The sequence below is a fragment of the Haliotis cracherodii genome, unplaced genomic scaffold (assembly GCF_022045235.1).
Source record: "Haliotis cracherodii isolate W230 unplaced genomic scaffold, xgHalCrac1.p SCAF_7, whole genome shotgun sequence".
Taxonomy (NCBI): Eukaryota; Metazoa; Mollusca; class Gastropoda; order Lepetellida; family Haliotidae; genus Haliotis; species Haliotis cracherodii.
Window position 1 is genome coordinate 26,978,193 of NW_027266330.1, and position 20,092 is coordinate 26,998,284.

Consider the following 20,092-nt stretch of genomic DNA (forward strand, 5'->3'; position numbering starts at 1 on the left):
GCTGACGTGTAGCTGTAATATTTCTGAGTGCGAAACACTGCGAATACAGTCCGTGTCCAAGTCCAACATGTCCACTGTCCATTTATGTGTGTGTTTCCTCTGATGTACAAGTTGTGTAGCTGGTCATTATGCCATAGTCGGTCATACTGAATGTGTCCTTATACTTATATAGTAGTATACACTTCATGATGTCCCTCCGCATTGATGTGTGGTCGACACAATCTGTGACGTCTGATTTACTGATATACAGTCAAATACCGTTGTGTCGAAGTTGATGGGATCTACGTAAATAACTCGAATTATCCGATGTTCGACACAACCGAAAATGATGAAGAGAGAAGGAATACGCCGCGACCAAGCTTTTACTTAGAGACGAGCGTTAGTTCGACACATCAAAGTTCGACATAACACTATTCAAACCATATTTTATTAAGTAAACAAGACAACTATGACGTTTTTCAAGTAATACTTTCTTCAACATATAAATGACACATGCATGGATCACATCATTTAGTTCAGAGAAGGTCACACTGTCCATTAGTTACAGACAAACTTTGGTAAGAGCCATGTTTATCCGTACCGTTTTTGTTGATGCTTTTAGTTGAGTCATAGGCAAATATATGCAACAGATAATTGAAACTGCGTTTGTTGAGATGATGTTTCCGTGAAACATGAGTATGTGAATAAGCATGTTGACAGTGACTCATTACTGCAGGATATATAAGTTTGCGGCACAGCAGTGCAAGTCGGTCAGTTCAAAATGCCACTCTTCGTAGTGTTGGTGTGGCAGTTGGTAGTGTTGTATGCAACAACTCGTGAGTATCCAGCGTTTGATTCGTTGGTTGGTTTGTTGTTAAACGCCGCACTCAGCAATATTCCAGCTATATGACGGCGGTCTGTAAGTAATCGAGTCTGGACCAGACAATCCAGTGATTGATATCATGAGTATAGATCCAAGCAATTGGAATCGACGACATGCATCAACCAAGTCGGCGAGCCTGCCCACCCGATCCCGTTAGTCGCCTTTTACGACAGGCATAGTCACCTTATATGGCAAGCATGGGTTGCTGAAGACCTATTCTACCCCGGATTTTCACGGGTCTCCAGCCTTTGCAGCACCAGGGCAACCACCATTGATGCTCTATGTTTCATCGAACGTGATATGTGTTTTGATGCGCCAGTCTGAACATAGGTTTACTGTGTCAGCTAAAGAAAATTTGCCAACGTTCTTACGCCAAAAAGTGTTTGTTAGGAATTATTTTACAGAGATTGGTTCTTTCAGTGTATCACAGTATAATTGCATGTGGGTTAATGTACCCGGAAGATGTTAGGCATGTTGTCAATCACTGGTTTGTCCGGTCCAGATTCGTATATTCACATACCAGTGTCTTACTTATTAACACATTCACTCAATCCTTAATTCATATGACGTCTTCATTGCTTCGATGTATAGACTAGCGTTAGATACAGTTAAATTAATTCTATTTCATTGAGATTTGAATTACCATGTCTATGTGGCTTATGGTTGCTGAGTTAGGCAATGGAATTTGCTATGAAGAGTTACATCAATACGCCGTTCAAGGATCCATTGATGCTATTAAAATTTGATAATAATGTTTGGTCTATCTGTACTTGCTTGACAACGAAGTAAACATTATTCAGACACATTATTCAGACACGCCCTGCCACACCTGAAATACTTAATACAGTGTTAAACACATTCACTGTAACCATAATAATAAATAAGTATCTTATGTTATTTTCTTAAGTCATCTGGTAATATAAGTAGTTGGTAGATCAAGAGGAAATGTTATTGGTATTTAACGACGGTATACATGTTTGTTTTCCATTTTAACACAGATTTTCCATCGAGCTCTGCTACTCCTGTAGGAAACACTGATCAAAGTAAGTATTCACCTGTCTATTCACCTGCAACCTCGTGTTATACATGTCCTTATCGTAGTCCCAAAATCAAATGCAGGATGATCTTTAATTGTAGTAAGAGTTATTTTTAAATATACCGATGTGTCGCTATGTGTATATCGATAGCTGTTCCAAGATCGTGTTCCTAGCTGACACATGTGACTTATATGACTACACCTACACAGAGATGTACATAGGTTTTGACATACCTTGACGATACTATGCCTTTCAGTAAAATGTTCTGATGGGTGGCTCAACTACCACAACGGACGAGGAAGATGCTATTTTCTTAGCAATACGACCAAATCATGGCCAGATGCACTCTCTGACTGCCAGCAAAGAGGAGCCGATCTGCTGAGTATCCACAACGTAGAAGAGAACACATATGTTTCAAGTAGGCATCCATTCAATGGGCAACGAAACAACTTTGATAGATGTTCTTGTCGTCAAATTATAGTGCTTATCAAATTAAGCATGCCCTGTTAATCTGAACGTCTCTAGTATATCGTTTAAGAGACTATGGAATTACCAAGAAAGTGCTCTAATAATGGTACTCCTTTGTAGGACAACTTATATCTCAATAACGTTCCATGACCTTGATTATATTTTATGTACGATACATCAATTTGATTTCATTAACATAATCCCCAGCTGGCACGGACCAGTATTCAGGCACTGTCCAAACATTATCGTTAGTTATGCACTATTCAGGCACTATTCAGACACTATTCAGGTACTATTCAGGCACTATTCAGACACTATTTAGGCACTATTCAGGTACTATCTTAAGTGTGTTAGTGATAAATATTATCTTTAAAGATGACAGCTTTTGTTTGTTCCCTGGAATGTGACAATGCCTGATTAGAGTCATCGTTATCACAGCTTCAGTTACCAGTCAAAGGGCATGGATTGGACTTAACGACAGACACCAAGAAGGACTTTTCAAATGGACTGATGGTTCTCCTTACGAGTTCTCCAGCTGGGGAAAAGGTAACACTGACCCAGAATTTCATTATTCACAATTCGATTTTCAAAAAATCAAAATAGGCGCTTTTATGAGTTAATCTCTGCTAAAAGCAAATTAAATTTTCTTGTGACTAAACGTTAAAAACATGTGTATTGGGGATACTTGGGTCTTCTCAAATAATATGTTCCTCATACAAAAGGCGTGGCCAAAAAGAAATACAATGTTGAGCACACAATTGTTTAATGAAGTACGGATATTATCCTATTATTTAACAACTGCGTCAGTTAAATATTGAAAAAGGGTACAATGTATACGAGGTATCTCAATTATTTCGTGACCTTGGCATGATGACCTTTAAACGAAATAGTATAAAACTGTTGTAATAATGTCCTGCTTATACTCCTTTCTAAATCTCCTAGACGATATGCCTCCGAGCGAGGACTGCGTGGGGATCAACTTTCAACAATCTGGACAGTGGAATGACTTGAACTGCAGCTCACTGTTACAGTACATATGTATCAAGGAAGGTACTATACCTTAAGCATTCTTAGAAAAACTTAGCGTTATTATATAATTGGATTTTAGTATTAAATATGACAAATCTACATTGGTGTTTTGCATTATTATGTATATGCAATGATATATTAGCGAACGCCTTAGCGCGCTTAAATCAGTTAGGATGCATTTATGAGACAAAATAACTTTAAAATTGGAACGACCCCGAAAAGTATGGTCTTAACCTGTGGAACTTAGAGTGAGAGAGTGAGTTGGGTTTTACGGCGCATTTAACAATATTCCAGTTATATCACGGCGTGTCAGCTTAATGTGGGAGGAAAGCCCGAAGTGATGCAGGTCTCAGACGTTTACCACTTTGGTGAAACCCATGCATAAACCTAGAAACATAATCGGGGCGAACCGGGATTCGAACCCACAATCATAGGTGTCTGGCGTACCCAAGGGATGTGGAACTTAGAACTGAGCTCCTGTTCACGTACACTCATGTTTATAGTTTTAGAAAATACCTGACACAAGTATGGACTTGTGACTTTCCAGTTAAAGATCTGTGTGTATTATTATCATAAAGAATAATTCTATTCTAAGTATATCTCCCAAAACGCAATTACAGTATTTACATACTAGCAGGTTAGTTGAATATCAACCATGATGTAATATATTACCAATGTAAATTAATCAATGTTAGTTTACCGAATTATTCATATTTACTGTATTTTGGAACAGGCTCTGCCATTACGACCGTACGAACATCGACATCAACAGCAACAGCAACATCGACAGCAAATTGTGCGCAAATATTCCAATTTTGTGTAACATCCCAATCAGTTTACATTTCATCCTATCAGATATAATCTAAACCGTCCCACGTTATTACGGTTTACCGCAATATATGGAACATTAACAGTGCGTATCACTTAAAGGGCTCACTGGAGAACACATTGTTTGATAAGGCAGTACGTTACCTGCATCTATTTAAGTCAACATGGGAAACTAGCAATGAATGCCGCCTGAACCTAATTACAGGTAAACGGTTCAAAAGTTTTTCCCTACTCCTTTTGATTATATATGTTTTTCGTTTTCGAAACTCCCAACCACGCAGCCGACCCGTGCACGAGCTACTCCACGCTTCTTGAGGGACCCCGAGATACACATTTGGAAACAAACAAATCTTCGACGTTTCTCTGTGATGACCAGCTGCACCCTGGCTGGTACCGATTCTCCGGGGGTGAGGTCGCCATCTCCAATATCCATAAATACCATTGTGGTACCAAGTCAGCAATCTGGATGAATGACAAGTTCCCTTCGGTAAAGGACGGCATAGCAGAAAAGAAGTTTTGCTTCAACCATCTTGACTTGACGCCAAATGGATGTTTGTGGTCAGAGCAGGTGCCTGTGAGGAACTGTCGAGGGGAGTTCATGGTTTACCATCTGCCTTTGGAGACCATTCTCTGTCCCATGGCGATATGTACAGGTATTGTCGGACGCATTAGTGTTGAAGAAACTAGTTCAGCTGCTCCTGCCGTCTCCGCCGCAATTGTTTTTTCAACAAATTTCTAATGTTCCTCTTATGTACTTGGGAATAGTACCTTGGGAATTTAAAAAAAACATATATTGGGATGACATTGAAGGTCAATGTTCCCCGGTATTAATTAGGCATAAAAAATGCTTGGATGATCTCCGCATTAGGTCACTAGAAGTTACGTCATGATACAAGGCTCACATTTATAGCTTTATAGAAATTTCGTAAAAGCATGTGCACACACCTTGAGCATTTGACGAAACGTTATATACACGACGTCTAGTGTGAGGTGTTATTTCTTGAAATTCTCATTTTTTTTCTGATGAAGGTCGAGGTCACAGAAACGTAATTACACATGGACTAGTTGATTTTAAATGGGTTTACAACACCAAACGGTTCTCAATGGTTAATAATACATAAGCATTTTCTTTCAAAATTCCACGTGGGAAGGTCTCGTCAAATGACAATGCCCCCATCCTTCATTGACACTTTGAAAAGCGTCAGAAAAGTATGATTCAGAATGCATTTACAGTACAGTAACAGTACATCTGTAACACCACATACGCTTTCAATCTGATCATCTCTGGCAGTTGATATCTGAGATTGAAAGTCATGATCTTTCATATTAGGTAATTGGAGGCATATGATTTTACTTTTCAAACCAGAAATGATGTTATCAAACATCTGCTGATAACTTTAATTTTAAGGTAACTAGAGGCGTGGACATATCTATTTTAAAGTTGTTCACATTTTTCCTGAAGTCCAGAAGTGATGTCGATAAAGAGAATGTGCTTGTTAACTTTTTAATTGATGTAGATGGGGGCAAGGACGTTTCTGTTCTGTGTTGTGCATGATGTTTCCTAAATCCAGAATTTTGAAATGATTATAACTTTCTGTTTCTGTATTAGGCATATGTACTAGTGTATTTACCATGTGTTTTACTTAATCTGGAAGTGATATGATATAACAGGAAATGCTTATAACTATTGAGGGTAGACAACATTCCTCCTAGACAACATTTGGGATCATGAATACATTTTGACATCCGTAGGGTCAGGTAGCAGCAGATTTGGTACAGTCAAAACGGTACTAAATACAGTTTGTTGGCATTAAAGGTTGGGCAGTAACGACATGCGGGAGTGAGATTATTTCCATTTTGCATATATTGCAGTGACCGTTCTGGGCTTATTTAGATCGATTGATTTTGATTGTCTGTTCAAGAACAATATTCGAAATCCAAGCTCAAGTATTTGAAACTGTCCTTCCAAATGTTTCCGTTATCAGTGAATGTGAATTAAGTGTTGTCAAAAGTAAATTGACATGCGATACCTTAGTCTCCGAGGGGGCGGTCGGGTAGCCTAGTGGTTAAAGCGTTCGCTCGTCACGTCGAAGACCCGGGTTCGATTCCCGACATGGGTACAATGTGTGAAGCCCATTTCTGGTGTCCCCCGCCGTGATATTGCTGGAATATTGCTAAAAGCGGCGTAAAGCCATACTCACTCACTTAGTCTCCGAGATATAGCAAACATAAATACATATTTATTTTGTCTGTCAAGATTTGCAACTTTTGGGCTTATTTTCTAATGTTTGTTTCTTTCAGATGCGTCTATTAAACCATGCACTGAATATGAAGTATCTGAGAGTGGATTTCCTCCATGTACAAGTAGGTCCTATTTTACAAGTAATACATGCATTAGTTAGTTGCCAAATATAATATATCTCTCTGTATAAATATGTAATGGTTTTGTTTCATGAGCGGATCATTACATGAAATTTGTGACAATATATTATGAATTTGTATCGGTAACAACACACGATGCTCTTCATCCTCAGAGGCGGTCGGGTAGCCTAGTGGTTAAAGAGTTCGCTCGTCACGCCAAAGACCCGGGTTCGATTCCCGACATGGGTGCAATGTGTGAAGCCCGTGATATTGCTGGAATATTGCTAAAAGCGACGTAAAACAATACTCACTCACTCACTCTTTATCCTCATTTTAAACAAGTTTGTGTGACTTTTTTAATTACAGAAATACTGTGTCCCCCCGGTAAGACGTCAGCGACTGGGTTCGAGCCATGTAAAGGTATGGATATTGTTGTCACGAATTAACACCAAATTAATCTACCAAAATATTCATAGGATGCTTTTCTGCTTCCGTACGCGTTTCTCTTGTCTGGGTAGCTAAGAGTTATCACACTCTGTTATCAAGCTGCAAATCCGTCTTCCTCGTGTGTAGATGTTGGGATTATGTTGGAAGGCCATTCCTGTTGTTCCCTGCAGTAGGATTGGTGTAAAATTGTAGCAATTTACTTACTCTACACACCATGTACAAGGCAGAGAAATAATGTGTGTGTTGGAGAGACATTTCTCACAGCAACAGATTGTTACTTTATTTTAGATATGTATCCTGTCATTACTGGACAGACGCTACTGACTGGTCCAGAAGTAATAGATGGGTCATACCAGCACCTATGTACATTTGAGTCTGCTGATAATTCAACTGATGCAAGATTCCTCGTCAAATGGCTTTTGAACAATGTTGTCGTTAAGACTGTGACCGCAGATAGAGGGAACAGAACGAGCTTCTTCGGCGTTGAAATGTGGACTGGTCATGTCAATGAACATGTAAGATTTGGGATTAGAGTCCCTATCATTTTTCAACGAAATATTGTTAATATGTAATGCCATTGGCGAACACGATACACCCGACAACGTATTTTAATGTACATGTATATGTATGTTTTAGAACATATTGGGAAAGATATTGTCCAACTCACCATGTCACCAATATCCTCTAGTCATACAGTATTAACCATCATGATATAATCTATGAGTTGTCTCGAGGTTGTGAAAAGCAATCATTATTCTTTATCTGGTGTAGGCCTTATACAAACCTATGTAGTATCTGGGTTTTTGTCTGGCCTGATCACCATGCCATGTCTTCACTGCAGCTTGAATGCAGAGTTCAGTCCTACTACGAAAACACCTCCTCAGTGCTAAGCAAAGTGTTCCACAGCAAAAGATACTTTGGGGGAATAAAGGTCAGTGCAGCTTTATCATACGTATATTTTGTTGTAACGTTTCAACATTCATGTATTCACACGCTGGTTGTGTATATAAGACATAGACATATGAAGTACAATGCACGCATGTGTGTCATAACCAACAGAGTAGCCTTGCATCCATTCAATATGTTAATGTATGGCGACTATGTTAAGGTTGAACCATCACCGCTTGCTCTTCGGGAAGGAGTTGACCAAACCATCACAGTTATCTCCACACTGCCAGTTAGCTGTGACAATGCTACAAGTGACTCTTGTAAAGTTGTTCTGGAAACAGTTGCTCCAGGTAAACATTTATTCTGCTTATGTCAACTAGGCGCCATTATAACTGTGCATCATTACGTCACTTGTCGGGATATGCTGGTCGTGAATTCGAAATTTCAGATTTGCCCCGATGATAAAATAATTGGTCAACTTTTGGCTTTTCTTCCACTTTAAGCTTTAACCTATTAATTCAAAATTCGCTCCCGTGAATAATAGCCTGCAGACTCATTTGAAATCTTCTTGAAACCAGATTAGGGTATGTCCTACTTTCTGTTTAGGTTTGTACATCGGAGGTGAATGTGACTTAGTGTTGAGACCGTCCAGTTGGGATGAGGGTACACACGAATCACGACTTAACCTGAGTCTTGGAACACAAGTAGATCCTGCTGTCAAACCGGAGAAAACTCTTTCAATATCATTTGAAACAATGTTAAACAATGTACCAGGCCTAGAATACTGGAGCGGTATTACCGTGCCACAAACAAAGGTGAGGGTTTCTTTGCTGATATTTTTCTTTCCCCGAATAGTCATTAAACTGTATGTGATATACGATGGTGTGGGCTGGCATCAACCACAGTTTCGGAAGGTCGACTCAAAGTGTTTATTATCGGGACGAAACTTTGAGAACTAGTCGCGTTATTCTTTACCCCTGCGACTGATCATCAGTTTTAATTCCAACACGAACACACCTGCCCAAACATTGCGACTAGACTGGCACCATATGTAATGGAATTGTCTGGATACTTTGAGGATTATTGGCAGAACGTAGGTCTCCCATGGAAAACTTGACCTGCACCATGTTTCTCCATGTTTGTTCTGGTGAACACTTGACTTGCTTTTGTCTGTCCCTGTGACGGATGCCAGAGGTGGGACAGGATACGCTCACCATCACTATTTGATTCATAAACACATGCTCATGGTATGGCTTTTAGCAGATATTTCTCATGAGTGCGGAAAGGGGTTTTCCCTTTTATTTGTTATTATGATTATTTTGTTCAAATTATTGTAATTTTTATATTTATTTCATTCCTAAAATATTTTAAAATTCAAGTAAAGAACAACAAGATAAAAAAGTCTCTAGTCCAATAATATTGTTAACACACAGTTAATATTTGTCACCATAATAAGACAAAACTATCATTTAATTATTATTAGGTTTTGTTTTATATATTTCAACCATTGATGTTCCATTAACATAGTGCGATCCTTTAATGCCATAACAATCTTAGTTCATGCCAAAGGCCTAAATATAACCTATCAATCATTACAAGGTACTGAACACGGATACTCCATTTTCTACTTGCCGTGGTTCAGGAGACCCTCATTTCACAGCATCCTTCAATCCGGGCATTTACCATGAACTTGGGTAAGTGAAGACATGAGAAAAACTGTGTACAAAACTTCAAATAATTATACCTTTCCTTCAAACACAATCTGTACATATTGATATATTAACAAACTACGATTCACAGCTAATTTCAGAAACATTGTGTGTTTTCGGTAGTTATTCTTAATTCAACAATATTACAGGGTCAGCTACTACAACATGTACCACCTCGGTGACTTCAACTTTGCCAGTGACACCAGAGCCCAGCTAGCGGTACGTTCCTGGTCCACATTTGATCTACTGTATAAATATACTTTTCACATCAAATAAAACTACTTCATCTTTTTTTATAGTAACAGTAAACGAATGATATGCATCGTTAGCATGAGCAATTCAGATACTTGGATATTGTTAGGTTTTAGCCATAATAACCTGTGAGTAAGTTACTCCAAAACCAAGTGCGCACTGCTTGTCTCATAAGTAATATGATGCATTGAGAGCATTTCCAAATGTGTACATGCAAACTAGATTTGATATCCCCATCTGTTATTTTGCAGGTGCAAGCTCGGATGTATCTTTCTTCAGCGGGATATGCTATCATTTGTGCTATTGCTGTGCAGAAGGGTGACGATGTGATCTTCATCAATAGCTGCCAGAGATCCGTTCCTTCCATCACAGCGAACAACCTTATAACTGACGGTTCAGTGCAATTATGTGGCAGCAACGAGTACCAGGTACATTTTTGTCACGACAAAGAAGAAAACACATACTTTCTTCTAGTCCTGAATCAAACTATATATTTCCAAACGTTTTGCCATGTTCACATTTTAGCGAAGCCAAACCACACTAACCAATACATATTCAATTGGAGTGTATTGTTGTCAGATTACAACAAACCAGGGGCACAGAATAAGCGTCATTGGAGACACAGTGACAGCAACTTTCCCCCATGGCGTTGTTCCTCTCGAGGCTTTTGACGTAAACAACAAAACGAAAGAGGAACTTTGCAATCCCAGCACGACAGTAAATGGTATGACCACGTTCACGAGTGGTGGTGTCATTGCAGGTTCTACTGTTGGATATTTTAGGTAGGTTCGTCATGGTTATCTGTTACACATTGATATTTTCTTTTCATACTGACAAATGGTATTGTTTATTCTGTCATACTCCTTTATTGTCAGTTTCATAAACCCAGCGTGGATATAGTTTAATACTAGACCGAAAAATCTTTTTCAACTGATGTTTTCTTTAACATGCACTACTGCAAGAACACAGGATGTTCTGGTTACTATGTTGTTCACAGTTTTTATATTTGGTGAATTCACTTATATTCCTGAAAAACAATACAATACTGACATTTTCCTTTTTTGTGTTTTTCTCAGTTGAAAGGAATACTATCTTGAACTATCCGATAACAATAACTCCTTCTCTTTCCGTTCCCTGCCATTGTATAAAGAAATATCAATACCAACAGGGTGCAGCCAGACCAGAATTTGTTCGAAGGCCATCGAGTTAAAATGGTGTTACCCCCTGTGAACAACGATATCTATTGTTCCTGTAACTCAAACCAAAAGGGAGAACAAAATGTCTGTGGGAAAGGACAGAAAGTTAAAGACCCATATATTCAGGTATTTAATCTCATTTTGATACTTCTAAATATTCATATGACATTAACATTACATTATCATTACATTAACCGTGACTTTAGAAACTGCTTCATCCCTTGATGCATGGGGCATTTTAAACGTGGTGACCGTTAATGTGTTTTGTTCGGAGTAACAGATCTACACATTGCTGTCACACTGTTACATGTGCGTGATCATTGTAAACGGATGCAGTGACACTGAAAGAAGTCGTACTGATTGATGATTACTGATTTAGAAATTATTATTCTACAGTTGATATAAGCGTGTTCAGTTACAAAAATCCATATAGTGTAATCGTCTTTAGAATGGGGAAATAAGGTTAGATTTAAAACGCAAACATTACATAACGACAAAAAGCAGTCGTTCAAAACATTCATGGACATCTATCCCAAATCTATCCTAAATGAAATGAAGGATATATCCTGTTTTTATTTGCTTTAAGCGAGGATCCTGCCGACCAATAGTTCTTACACAGATCAAGCCAGCCTCTAAGATAGCCAAGCCTTCCAATGTAGATCCAAATCGTAAGAGAAATACCTCAGTTACGTCTTTAGTCAACCGAATCATGTAACAAACACATCACTGCAACGAACTAACTTAATCTTCACAGAATGCTAACGATACACGCACTTCAAATATTTTATGTTCTGATAGATGAAACAAACTCGTTATTGCTGTTTACTCAACAACTTCTGGCAGTTTCGTTGACAACGATGCATACATGTAGAAACAGGAACGTTTACATACCAGCAGTGAAGTTGTATAGTTGTTTTTTTGGTTTATTTGTTTGTTGTTTAACCCCACACTCAGCAGTATACCAACTATATGAGGGTGGCCTGTAAATAATCGAGTCTTTCCAGTCCAACGAAGTGGTTGATATAGTGAGTAACGGTCAATGGTGTGCTGGGGTACGTTGACACATAATCAACTCGGTCACTGTGCCCTGAACTCCCGATCCATTCAGTTACCTCGTATTTTCGACAAGCACATGTTGTTGTAGAAATAGTCTAACCATCGGGGCTATACTACTGAAATGTAGTGTACCAGGTATATATCTACTTCACAGATTATAGTCCCCCTGACCTCCATTGGCCAACTCCAAGCGGTATCACAGAGAAACAGGCTCAGGATAAATGTAGAGCAGCGATATCTAAATATACACCCGATCAGTGTTCTTCGATGAAAGATGTCAACTTCGATGCCTTCGTTCACTCTTGCGCTGAAGACATTCTGGTAACGTGTGCATTGTGTCCACAGAAAGGAGAGGATATAAAGCATTTTCTCAAATAATTTTTCTCTCCCCCTCCCTCTCTCAACCCCCCTCTCTCTCTGTGCCCATCCGCGCCCTCCTCTTATTTGGGAGAAATAATCTAACGGTAGATGTAATATTATCCATATTTTCTGTCTTTGAACAGGCATCCGACGATTACACGTTTATCTCATCCGCCGTCCATGACTTCCAATCTGAGTGTGAGATATCTATCACCAGCAACATAGACAACTACAACACAACAACCAATGGGAAACTCCAAATGCCTGATATTCTGTCGAAGGCGTGTCCTAATCTCTGCAGTATGCATGGCACATGCGTAGATGGCGTATGTCACTGTGAAACAGGCAGAGAGTGGAAGGATTGCTCCGTTAAGACAGGAGAACCCTTTAACATAACTGGAATCGAGCAGTAAATATTGTATACAGTCTAGTTATGTGTATCTAAACATTCAATAGTTTTGCTTTAAGTACAGATCACAAATGAAATAAACGAAAGGCTATGTGAATAAAGTGGCGATCAAATATGAAAGTAAATACGGAGGTAGGTATATAATATTTTTTAATATTTTCCAAATGTGCAAATCATTCATAGCTCCTTGTGTTCATAAAACATTATAACTACATGCATTGCATGCCATAAAGATTCGGAACAGGTTGTTAAGATGTAGTTGCCCTCTCTGTTCTCAGAGGCGCCCTTTGTGATAGATCCAGAGATACCAACTGCTTCAACCCTCGTCTTGTGACGTACAATCTGGGTGAAATCAGCACTTGTATTGTTGAACTGGCGGGGGTAAGTAAGATCACGAATATTTCTTTCAGGTAAAATGTGTTTGTTTTACAATGTGAAGCTTGTTATATAATTAAAAAAAGGAAATTATAAATGTTTAAAGTGGAGCCCGATGTGTGTATCGGTTCTTATAGAAATATGTATATACATTATATACATTCTGTCACCAAGCCTATTCACGTACCCAAATGTATTGTATTTTCTATAACCAAACATCCTTATTAAAATAAAGCAAATAATTTTGACGCTTTATGTCACCTGTATAGTAGCTCTGGTAGAGTTTGATAAATGCGTGTTTTAACTGGACGACCTAAAGTGTACTTGATACTAAGTTCCTACCGGATTAATTGTGTAGTAATTTATATCCCAGTACCTGAAAGGTAGACCCCAAGAAGGACATGTAAAACAGTCGGTGGATTTTGTGAGAGAGCACGCTTCCATTGTAGCCAGCAACCTGACGCCTATTATCAAGAACTTAGGTAATGTACCTCAACTTAACAATATTCTCTGAACCCACTTTGAAGAAAAAAATAACAGGAAGCGAAAAGTAAAGAAAATACCAAATGCTGGTTATAAAGTCCTTTAGCTGAATTTATGAGTGAGTTGGGTTTAACGACGCCGCTTTTAACAGTATTCCAGTTATATCACGGCGTGTCTGCTTAATGTGGGAGGAAAGCCCGAAGTGATGCAGGTCTCAGACGTTAAGCACTTCGGTGAGACCCACGAGCACGGGTATGTTGCTGACAGACCTAGAAACCTAATCGGGGCGAACCGGGATTCGAACCCACAATCATAGGTTTCTGGCGTGTCCAGGGGACGCAACTCTGCACAGCGAATCGCGGCGCCTTAGACGACTGGGCTACACCCCCCCCCCCCCCCCCCCCCCCACACACACACACACATGCACACACTTTAGCCTATTGTGCAGATAGTACCTCAAACACGGTTCCGTAACAGTTCCATGACACGTTTTCCTAACATTACAGAATTTGAAGCGATGTTTTATAAAATATACCTAACCGAATCCACGACGTCCATGAATCAAACTGCGTCCATCAACTACACCATCTACGACGGCACGTGTCAAATGTGTGAAAACTTCATTTGCTACGAAAGGGTACAGTTCTGATTTCGATTCATTTTAACATTTTCCGGATAATTACTGTTATATTCTATTTGAGAGAATAAATTGATATACCCTATGTCATTATGATGATATTTTTACAATATCTACAAGCAAACCGCTATGCTTTATTACATATTTCTTGATGAAATACTGTTTTCTTTTATCAAAATCGCAATTTACCTCCAGTGAAATAGCTCTTTATGTCAGAACTAAATTCAGTCTAGATCATCGACACCATGGTTGTCATACTGCCAGGAATACAAAAGAAATCATAAATCATAACATGCTAAATCATAAAATGCTAAATCATAAACTATAACAGGAATACTAGTTTCGCTTTGACACACACTGAAATAATATAATTTATAAGAATATGAGAAATAATTCCATTGGGTATATTAATGTACCATATGTGTAACACTTCAGCAATTTACGTATGTTGGGATATAATCGTATTTATCATGCTTGATGTGCTTCTATTTCAGCTGGACGCTTGTACAATCAATGGAAGGTGCTACAAAGATGGCCACGTTGACAGGACTAATGGGACGAAGAAGTATGTGTGTGACCCTGTGACTTCACTCGACCAATGGACAGTTGTCGAGGTAGCAGCTGAGTAGCTACCCAGAAAGGGCAATTCTGATATAATATAATTCTGTGACTTCACTCGACCAATGGACAGTTTGTCGAGGTAGCAGCTGAGTAGCTACCCAGAAAGGGCAATTCACATATAATATAATTCTGTGACTTCACTCGACCAATGGAAAGTTGTCGAGGTGGCTGCTGAGTAGCTACCCAGAAAGGGCAATTCTGATATACTATAATTCTGTGACTTCACTCGACCAATGGACAGTTTGTCGAGGTAGCAGCTGAGTAGCTACCCAGAAAGGGCAATTCACATATAATATAATTCTGTGACTTCACTCGACCAATGGACAGTTTGTCGAGGTGGCTGCTGAGTAGCTACCCAGAAAGGGCAATTCTGATATACTATAATTCTGTGACTTCACTCGACCAATGGAAAGTTGTCGAGGTAGCAGTTGAGTAGCTACCCAGAAAGGGCAATTCTGATATACTATAATTCTGTGACTTCACTCGACCAATGGAAAGTTGTCGAGGTGGCTGCTGAGTAGCTACCCAGAAAGGGCAATTCTGATATACTATAATACTGTGACTTCACTCGACCAATGGAAAGTTGTCGAGGTGGCTGCTGAGTAGCTACCCAGAAAGGGCAATTCTGATATACTATAATTCTGTGACTTCACTCGACCAATGGAAAGTTGTCGAGGTGGCTGCTGAGTAGCTACCCAGAAAGGGCAATTCTGATATACTATAATTCTGTGACTTCACTCGACCAATGGAAAGTTGTCGAGGTGGCTGCTGAGTAGCTACCCAGAAAGGGCAATTCTGATAGAATGCCGTAATTTTTTACATGGAAATAAAAGGATTTTTTATGAATTAGTTTTGTGAACATTTGATATCATACAAAGGAAGTTTCCTCCGCGATTGCATCACACAATTACAACTGGCTTAATCCTCCCCCTATAAAGGGGAGGTCGGGTAGCCTAGTGGTTAAAGCGTTCGCTCGTTACGCCGAAGACCCGGGTTCGATTCCCGACATGGGTACAACGGGTTAAGCCGTGATATTGCTGGAATATTGCTAAAAGCGGCGTAAAACCATACTCACTCACTCACTCATCGTTACTATCTACCTACCTTCATACAGAATGCAATTATGGATATACAGTACATGGAAATTTCAAATAAGGGAATTGGAATCTGAAATATCATTGTGTTATAACTAACATTACTCGTGGTCAGTGTTAAGCAGATGTCACTGTATCTGAGCACCGAAAAACATCGTCTCTCACTCACGCGGCCTCTAAAACATGCAAAACTGATAGACGCCCGGGTGTCTATTTAAGGAAATACGTTAGTTTTATATCGGATGTTTTTTGCGACGGCATATCTTTTGCATATAAATGATAACGTTTATGAAACTCTAAGGGACACGTTCGGTGGCGAACAGGTAATTTCCTCATTGAAACGAACGATAATAAAAGTTAAATAAAACATTACAAAAAATGTTTTTAAAAAACTTTATTCATGACAACATTTTGTTTTCAAACCTTTTTGTGGTCGATATTCATCACCATCTCCAACAATCACCAATATGAGTATTTGGCAGGAGGGGGGTTGAAAATCCATCAGAAAACACCGCTCCCTTCAAAAGGCCACGAAAACTCACCAAAAATGTCCCGACATCACTGCAGTGACAAGTACAGACACTTGGTCACAACAGCTTGTTAAACATGATGAGGTCAATTTCAGAACACGCACAATTAAGCAAAACATCCACGACCAACTGTGACAGGGCCACAACTGTCACATTTCTTTCACATACTAATGCGCTCGGTTCCAAATCAAAATAAGTGGTATCTATCTTGTTTTCCTAAAGTTTTAAGAACTGCAAAGTGGCTTTGTTGCGCTGACTTGGCCTTAAAGGTGTGTGAACAGATCGACATTGTACACGTACACGTTTGCCCAAGTGCGTGAAGGGCAAGCATGTGCTGTCCTTCCTCTAGCACCCGCCACTCACGCACTTTGCAAACAACAGAAAGCATACATCGCACAGCAGCGCTCCTGCCAAACGACGGCGGCCTGTAATCAAACCAGACAATCAAGTGATGGACCAGAAAGTCAGTTAGGATAGCGCATTTGCTGATTTTCTTGCGTTAAAAACGATATGTGAATTCTGAATTACGTTAGCTCTGTACAAGTGCAGAGATTCTGCATGGAAGCTTGCTCCATATCAATTTCATTACAAATAAAAAGATGTTTCATTGTCACATCTTTGCAGTACCTTGACGGACAAAGAACGTCTTGTTTTCGGAGGTAGTACATCATATATCGCCACAGTTCGTGACGTTTACATTGAAAGAGAAGAGATAACAAGGATTAGATTGTGATTAACGCTTGATTTGTTCATCCATATAACTGCAGTGTGTTGGATAGGATCTTTCAAACACATGGTCGATGTTGTTCCTCAGCGATTTGTCAGCACACACTAAGTTGCAGTCTCGCCTCCCGGAAACCCACACCAACCGTCATGCCCCACGTCACATGTTGCGTTATTGGGATCTACAGGAAGCTGCTTCTTGCTCACAGACCTGTCATGGTCCGGTGGTAGAAGCGTGTGGGTTTGGCACTGGTCTCCCATTGAACAGGTGCTACCTGAAGTAAAATATTACGACTCATTACTGATTACTGAAGGCTAATGTCCGACAGATACAGAAAGGAAAGATATAAAACATATTGAGATATATTGAAACACTGGTACAGAAGGAAATTCCAATGTATAAAGGCTAAAAATAGAAATTGAATCGGCGCGTCATGATTAAACCAGGGCATCGGAATTTTTGTATTTCTAAAATCATTTTATCGTTTATTCAGTTTTTCGGTCATCGGGTAACGAGCACTATCTTAAGTTTGCTTCAACGAGTCAGGGGCGGTGGGGTAGCCGAGTGGTTAATGCGTTCGCTCGTCGTGCCGGGTTCGATTCCTAACATGGGTACAATGTGTGAAGCCCATTTCTGGTGTCGACCGCCGTGATATTGCTAGAATATTGCTTAAAGCGGCGTAAAACCATACTCACTCACTCACTCAGCGAGTCATGTAAGCGACGACAGAGCGTAAGAGTTAGGCAGACTTGCATGTTATGGCCTCTTGCAATTGAAGATTTGAAATGATTATTAATAAAAAAGGCCTAAAGACATATTGCTTATCATTGTGATGTCTCTCTGTCAAAGATTATGGCTTTGCTCACGGACTACTCTGTACTGATGAGGGGGCACGGGTGGCCCAGTCGTCTAAGGCGCCGCGATTCGCTGTGCAGAGTTGCGTCCATTGGGCACGCCAGAAACCTAGGATTGTGGGTTCGAATCCCGGTTCGCCCCGATTATGTTTCTAGGTTTGTCAGCACCATACCAGTGCTCGTGGGTTTCGCCGAAGTGGTAAACGTCTGAGACCTGCATCACTTCGGGCTTTCCTCCCACATTAAGCTGACACGCCGTGATATAACTGGAATACTGTTAAAAGCGGCGTTAAACCCAACTCACTCACTGATGAGCATGGCCATATTTTCTATCGAGGACGAGTATTTTTTTTTAAAGCAGATGGAGGCTGATTTTTTTATTTACACAAAACTTACACAAAAATTATGAGCTGTGTTTTTTTAATAAAACCTAAAATACCGGCCTCTCACACTATTAGAATGTAAGGTAGGGACTTGCCCACCGTCATGTGTCTCTATTGAATATATGATACTCGAAACTGACTTTTGTTATGCAGTGCAGGATAATACATCAGGGTGGCCTATCATGGAATGTATATTGCGTCAACAAACACAATCGATGTTTTGTCCGTCGCGCCATTTGTTGAAAACACGAGGGAAACAATAGGAAGGTAACACAAAACGAATTGTATTCGACTGTATTCAGCTATATATAATTGATGCAGTAATCAACATTACACCAACAGTGATCGGGTGTTAACGCGATGTCTGTGGCAGGTAAAGCAATTGTGTTCACATATCGTGCTGCTGTGTGATCAATGCGCAGGCAGTGTGTTGGCGTGACACTATGTTGGCGTGGACGAGGTAAATGGACTCAACACGAGGACTTTACCAAAACATGCAATAAACCAAACAGTTTGTCCTGAAAGGATTCTTTACAGGTGAGTCAATGTTATTTCAGCAACAATCGGGCATGAGTGTTTAAAGGAAGTTATTTATCGATAATGATACAAGTCTACAGATCATAGGAAAACCTGAAGGGAGGTGACCCTACGTGATAATTCTACCACTTGTTGTAAACTTTGAGGTAAGTGCTCTTTTCTTTGCCGCTGTTAAAAGTACAAGAGGGAAAACGAAGGTACCTTATATATAGCTTGGTAAAGAGTACTCTTGAAAGCCATGCTTGTATTTGTTTGATTTGGGTTGTTGTTTTGTTTAACGCCGCACTCAGCAATATTACAGCTATATGTCGTCGGTCTGTAAATAATCGAGTCTGGACAAGACAATCCAGTGATTAATATCATGAGCATCGACCCACGTAATTGGGATCGATGACATGCATCAACCAAGTCGGCGAGCCTGACAACCCGATCCCGTTAGTCGCCGCTCACGACCAGCATAGTCGCCTTTTACGGCAAGCATGGGTTGCTGAAGACCTATTCTACCCCGGATCTTCACGGGCCGCCATGCTTGTATCATATGAGTAAGTGAGTTGGATTTAACGCCCATTTGAACAGTATTTCAGTTATATTATAGCGTGTCAGCTTAATGTGGGAGGAAAGGCCGAAGTGATTGATGTGCTTGGTATTTACCATTTTGGTGAAACACGGGTACCCAAGAAACATTGTCACGGGGAATCTGTCAAGAAAGAATTCAAAACACGATCCACAAGCATGTTGTGTTGCATATAACAAAATTTGTGAAATGTAACCCGTCATTATGTTATATTTAGCAATAATGTTTCTTGGCTGTATGAAGTAGCATTAACATTAATACAAAATGTTGCTGTAGCCTTGTCCAAACATAAACATGCCAACAAGAAACGTACATGATTGGGTGGAAAGCACTTATTATTTCTTGCCTACATTTCGTTGCTACATTCCTTGGTACGTG

General features: G+C 39.7%; 1 protein-coding gene across 1 annotated transcript; it reads left to right on the top strand.

Annotated features, from left to right (window-relative positions):
• The first annotated feature begins 760 nt into the window (after positions 1–760).
• LOC139447079 (von Willebrand factor D and EGF domain-containing protein-like) lies at positions 761–15,078 on the top strand. Its single transcript, XM_071228232.1, has 25 exons — positions 761–815; positions 1,861–1,905; positions 2,156–2,317; positions 2,806–2,913; positions 3,301–3,417; positions 4,130–4,192; positions 4,506–4,877; positions 6,526–6,588; positions 6,952–7,005; positions 7,321–7,547; positions 7,874–7,963; positions 8,141–8,270; positions 8,527–8,735; positions 9,520–9,614; positions 9,779–9,848; positions 10,133–10,309; positions 10,461–10,663; positions 11,050–11,203; positions 11,664–11,745; positions 12,288–12,454; positions 12,637–12,902; positions 13,181–13,283; positions 13,651–13,759; positions 14,267–14,397; positions 14,892–15,078. Exons 1-25 carry the CDS (start codon positions 761–763, stop codon positions 15,024–15,026), a joined length of 3,387 nt encoding a protein of 1,128 aa, XP_071084333.1. The 3' UTR covers positions 15,027–15,078.
• Positions 15,079–20,092: the final 5,014 nt, after the last annotated feature.

What these genes read in the sequence shown, in the direction of transcription:
- LOC139447079 (XM_071228232.1), top strand. Translation starts at nt 761, where the DNA reads ATGCCACTCTTCGTAGTGTTGGTGTGGCAGTTGGTAGTGTTGTATGCA. An exon ending in AGCAACATCGACAGCAAATT is followed by an intron (nt 4,193 to 4,505) that starts GTGCGCAAATAT and finishes CCAACCACGCAG; the next exon opens with CCGACCCGTGCACGAGCTAC. An exon ending in GGCATTTACCATGAACTTGG is followed by an intron (nt 9,615 to 9,778) that starts GTAAGTGAAGAC and finishes ACAATATTACAG; the next exon opens with GGTCAGCTACTACAACATGT.